We start from the raw sequence: 4,411 nt of genomic DNA on the forward strand, positions 1-4,411 counted from the left end.
ATCCTGATTTCCATTTTGTACGTTGTGTTAATTCAGTCAAATACTCCTTGCTCCAGCGATTCCAGAAATCACGCTTGAGCTTTTGAATGTGTTGCCACTGGGACAGCTTATTGGTTTGAGTATTTGTGAAGTCGACCTCTGGAATCGATGAAAGCACACCTCCAATCAGGAAGTGACTTGGAGTCAATGAGGCCAAATCATCTGGACTCGATGACAATAGGTGCGTTCGGCATTGTAAATCGGAGACGTCGGATTGCTCTTTTATCTCGAAAATCGTTCGGCAATTCATATTTTTCTGCTCTGTATCATCCCATCTGTGTTCGATATTAGCATTTTTAGAGCAAATCAAGCTCCTCAATTTGCTCTGGATTTAAAGGTCGAGCTCACAGAGGAATGTTCGTTTTCCCGCGAAAATTATAAATTACCGATTTCAACATAACCTACTTATTAATTGGCTGCTTTAGAAATTTGTAGTGTGACGTTCACCGTACGAGTATTAAGCTACGTTTTATTTTTCGCTTTCTAATGATCAAAATGTCTGTAGTAAACAACGAACTTCGCGAAATAGTGCAAATTGGTGACAAATATTTCTATAAAAAAAATGGTAAGTTTTTATTTCTTTTTTGGAAGTTTTATGGAGGTTATGTCTTAAATATAAAAGATTTCTTAAAATTTTCCAAATAAAACATTTTGTTGCGTAATAGAGACTAATTAAATCAATAATTTACTTATACTGTACAAATAAATGTTCAGAAATTTATAATTTTTTTTGCTTTTATAGATGATATTTATGAATCTATACAATTATCAGAGGAAGAAAATAAAGAAAATTTTGTAGAACAACGTGAAGATGAAGTTCAAAAACATGAGAAGAAAATTTGGACAAATGAGTCTATTTTGAGATTAATAAATCTAGTTGGAGAATTTGAAGAACAATTTCAAAATTCAATAAAAAAACATATTTGGATGAAAATCTCCAAAATTTTGACCACTGATTTGGGTACTTCAATTACATGGCAGCAATGTGACACCAAATGGAAAGGCTTATTAAAAATATATAAAGATATCAAAGAACACAACTCATCATCTGGAAGAAATCGAAAAAGATGGGAATATTTTGAAGTAATGAATGAAATGCTTCATAACAAACCAGAAATTACACCTGTAGCTACTTGCAGTAATACGAAAGGATTGATGGTTAATAAAGAATCGAGTGGCACTGATAAAAGTACAGAAAATGAAGAAAATATCACAGATGACAAATATTCCTGCGACAATAAGAGAAAATCTTCATCCACATGTGCAACTGACTTTTTTAAGAAAAAACGTTCATCAATAGGTAATGCTGTAGAAAGAAGACATCAGGAGAAAATGCAAAGACAGGATGACTTCTTAAAATGTTTCAATGAGTATGTCGGAATACTTCGAGATAAGAAGAATAGCAATGATGAGTGAATATTTCTTACTTCTACTGAGGCCATTAATCCTACAAAATCATTTAATTATTTTTAATTACCTAAAAGAAAGTTGATCATTTTATATTAGTTTTATTTCAGTCAGTTCTTTTTATCCATCGGAATGCAATGAGCATATGCCTATTATAAGTATCAGTCTGCCGCAATTCGCCGGAATTTACACTGTGATTTTGAGTTTCTTTTCTTTTATCGTTATCAAAATGTGCAATTAATATTTTTTCTGTTTCATATATAATATATGTATATATGCACATTAGCCATGTTATTCATATATTACTTAATTATTAAAAGGAAAGTTCTAACAATAAGTTAAACAGACTGTTGTAAATATTTTTCTGTTCTCAACAAGACTGAAATTTCTATCAGATATGTAATATTTTATGTTTTATTTACATTGATTTAATATCGAAGTACCTGTTTTAATGATGATAAAGTAGTCTATGTTAAATTTATTTTACTCTTTCGTGCTAAAAGCATAATTTCGAAAGATAAAATGATGCTTTCAGCACGAAAGCATAAAGAACAAACTTAGTCTTAGTCTAAAATTGATGTTTTTGTTTTTTAAGTTTCCAATATTATCATTTAATAATTAAACGTTATTTATGTTGTGTAACTTTTAGTTTATATAGATATATATAAATAAACTACATTATAAATTTAGTTCATAAATAAAATAATCAATATGTTTGAACTGTATAAACATGTTTATTCATTCCATATTTCCCATATTTATATTGGAAGAATATTCATAATTTCTCTTCTTTTCAATATGCCTGCATTATTTCCTTCTTCTTCATTTATGTTTGCAATAAATTCATAGTCTCTTATATCCCTTATCTCCATATTGTCTACAAATTCCTCAGGTAAATCTCCATTTAAAATACTGATGTTGTGCATAATACATGCGGATACTATCAACAGACAAATTAAATCTAGTCTAACTGTTTCAAGATACTTTAAGCGTCTGAATCGTCCTTTTAAATATGCAAAAGCATTCTCTATTCTCACACGACATTGTGATAATTTTTTATTAAAATTTTTTTCTCGGTTAGTTAACCCACCAACATCTTTGAAACCTACTAGAAGATATGGAGATAACTGATAGGCCAAATCTCCCACTAGGTGACTATCATTAGGAAAATCAATTGATGAATTTTTTATCCTTGCATATAAATCAGACTTCTTAAATAATCTCATATCGTGAATGGATCCAGGTTCCCCAACATAGACATCTAGAAATAATCTTTCACTGTCGCAGACTCCTTGTAGAAGTACAGAATGGTAATTTTTTCTGTTGCAGTAAGAATTTGGATGATTCTTTGGTTTTAATATATGGACATGCGATCCATCGATAGCTCCAATAATTCCTAAAGAAAGATTAAACTTAAACATTCGAAATAGTAAATGAAAAATAGCAAATGAAAAATTTTAGTTATTATTTACTTGGAAACCCGTTAATTTGTTGAAATTGTCTCATTATTGTTATAGCACGTTCTCTATTTGGCCATGATATAATTTTATATGTGGTATTAACTTTTAAAAGACTTTTACATGTTCTATAAAGTATATCCCAACAAGTACTTTTACTGATATCAAAGCGATCAGCTACTGATCTAAAAAGAAAAATAGGAATAAGAAAATAAATAAGTTTTCTTTGCACCGTAGGTAATTTATTTTATATCAGTAATTTATCATGAAAACTTACCGGAAAGATTCAATATTTGATAAATACCAAATGGTAATCATTAATTGTTTTATAAGTGGAAGAGGTTTGCATCCAACATTTATATTGTCTTCAATGCTATGAAGTTTTGTGAGCAATTCTTCAAACGTATTCGGTGTTATTCGGAAGTGTGTTTTAAATGTTCTATCGGAGAAACGAGGGACAATTTCTTCTGCATATTGATAAACTCTTGGAATTTTGACATTTTCATCTTCGTCATCAGTGTCATAAAAAAATATATCCCAAGCAAAATTTAAAATAAAGCCAATTCCTGCATTATTCATTTTGTTCCTAGTGTATATATAATTATATAATATATTCAATTAATTTTATTTTATAACAATTCTTTATGTTCACAATTGACATAATTAATATAATTCTTATACATCTAATTCACATTTATATACATTTTTATTTATTTTTTATTTATTTCTTATTATTTATAGATTTATATATATATTTATATATATCTAATTAATATTTAACGTTAATAACATTAATAAACCTACTTTTGAGGTTAAAGAATGAAATAGCGATGACATCTCAGAATCGTTCGACATTAACTTTTATGCTCGGTTTGCTCGAAGATCACGTGATCACGCTCGCCATCTGCTAGCTCGCATCTCAGATTTACATTGCCGAATGTTGTTACCATTGTTACCTCCTATGCGTTCGAAAAGTCGAATGGCGTCAATGGTCTGGAATTGAGTATTGCTTCAATCTCGACAATAAGTGTATTAAACTGTTCAAATGTAAATAGAGTGTCCTTTGCTACGCGAAATAAGTGATGTTTAAAAGACCGCACAGCAGCCTCCCAAATCCCTCCGAAGTGAGGAGACCGAGGTGGAATGAATTTCCAAACAACTTCCTGTTCACTCAGCCAAGTTGTCATCGTATCCTTATGAGTTGCAGTGTTTACAAAGTCATACAATTCACGCAGTTTGTTCTTGGTACCAACAAAATTAGTCGCATTATCTGACAATATAAGGTTCGATTTGCCTCTTCTACTAAAAAATCGTTTTAATGCAGCTATGAAAGCCTCAGTTGATAAATCACTGACTAATTCCAAGTGAATAGCCTTTGACGCTAGACATATGAAAATGGCGACGTAAATCTTAATTTTATTACGATTGCGATGCTTCTTTTCTTTTATCTGAAAAGGGCCGCAATAATCAACGCCAGAATTTATGAAAGGTCGTGAACATTCGAATCT

At 30.4% G+C, this 4,411-nt stretch overlaps 2 protein-coding genes across 2 annotated transcripts; one reads left to right on the top strand and one right to left on the bottom strand.

Annotated features, from left to right (window-relative positions):
- Positions 1-221: 221 nt before the first annotated feature.
- LOC108720198 (trihelix transcription factor GTL1) lies at positions 222-1,455 on the top strand. The gene is made up of 2 exons (XM_018448105.1): positions 222-604; positions 782-1,455. The coding sequence occupies exons 1-2, from the start codon at positions 526-528 to the stop codon at positions 1,453-1,455; spliced, it is 753 nt and encodes a 250-aa protein (XP_018303607.1). The 5' UTR covers positions 222-525.
- Positions 1,456-2,181: 726 nt separating this feature from the next.
- On the bottom strand, positions 2,182-3,828 carry LOC108722802 (putative nuclease HARBI1). The gene is made up of 4 exons (XM_018448106.1): positions 3,708-3,828; positions 3,181-3,489; positions 2,919-3,088; positions 2,182-2,842 (listed from the first exon to the last, which is right to left on the bottom strand). Exons 2-4 carry the CDS (start codon positions 3,480-3,482, stop codon positions 2,205-2,207), a joined length of 1,110 nt encoding a protein of 369 aa, XP_018303608.1. The 5' UTR covers positions 3,483-3,489; positions 3,708-3,828; the 3' UTR covers positions 2,182-2,204.
- Between the last annotated feature and the right edge of the window lie 583 nt (positions 3,829-4,411).

This window comes from Mycetomoellerius zeteki, unplaced genomic scaffold (assembly GCF_001594055.1).
Source record: "Mycetomoellerius zeteki isolate Tzet28-1 unplaced genomic scaffold, Tzet1.0 scaffold2198, whole genome shotgun sequence".
NCBI classification, from domain to species: Eukaryota; Metazoa; Arthropoda; class Insecta; order Hymenoptera; family Formicidae; genus Mycetomoellerius; species Mycetomoellerius zeteki.

What these genes read in the sequence shown, in the direction of transcription:
- LOC108720198 (XM_018448105.1), top strand. Translation starts at nt 526, where the DNA reads ATGATCAAAATGTCTGTAGTAAACAACGAACTTCGCGAAATAGTGCAA. An exon ending in ATATTTCTATAAAAAAAATG is followed by an intron (nt 605 to 781) that starts GTAAGTTTTTAT and finishes TTGCTTTTATAG; the next exon opens with ATGATATTTATGAATCTATA.
- LOC108722802 (XM_018448106.1), bottom strand. Translation starts at nt 3,482, where the DNA reads ATGAATAATGCAGGAATTGGCTTTATTTTAAATTTTGCTTGGGATATA. An exon ending in TCAAATATTGAATCTTTCCG is followed by an intron (nt 3,089 to 3,180) that starts GTAAGTTTTCAT and finishes TTTTCTTTTTAG; the next exon opens with ATCAGTAGCTGATCGCTTTG. An exon ending in ACAAATTAACGGGTTTCCAA is followed by an intron (nt 2,843 to 2,918) that starts GTAAATAATAAC and finishes ATCTTTCTTTAG; the next exon opens with GAATTATTGGAGCTATCGAT.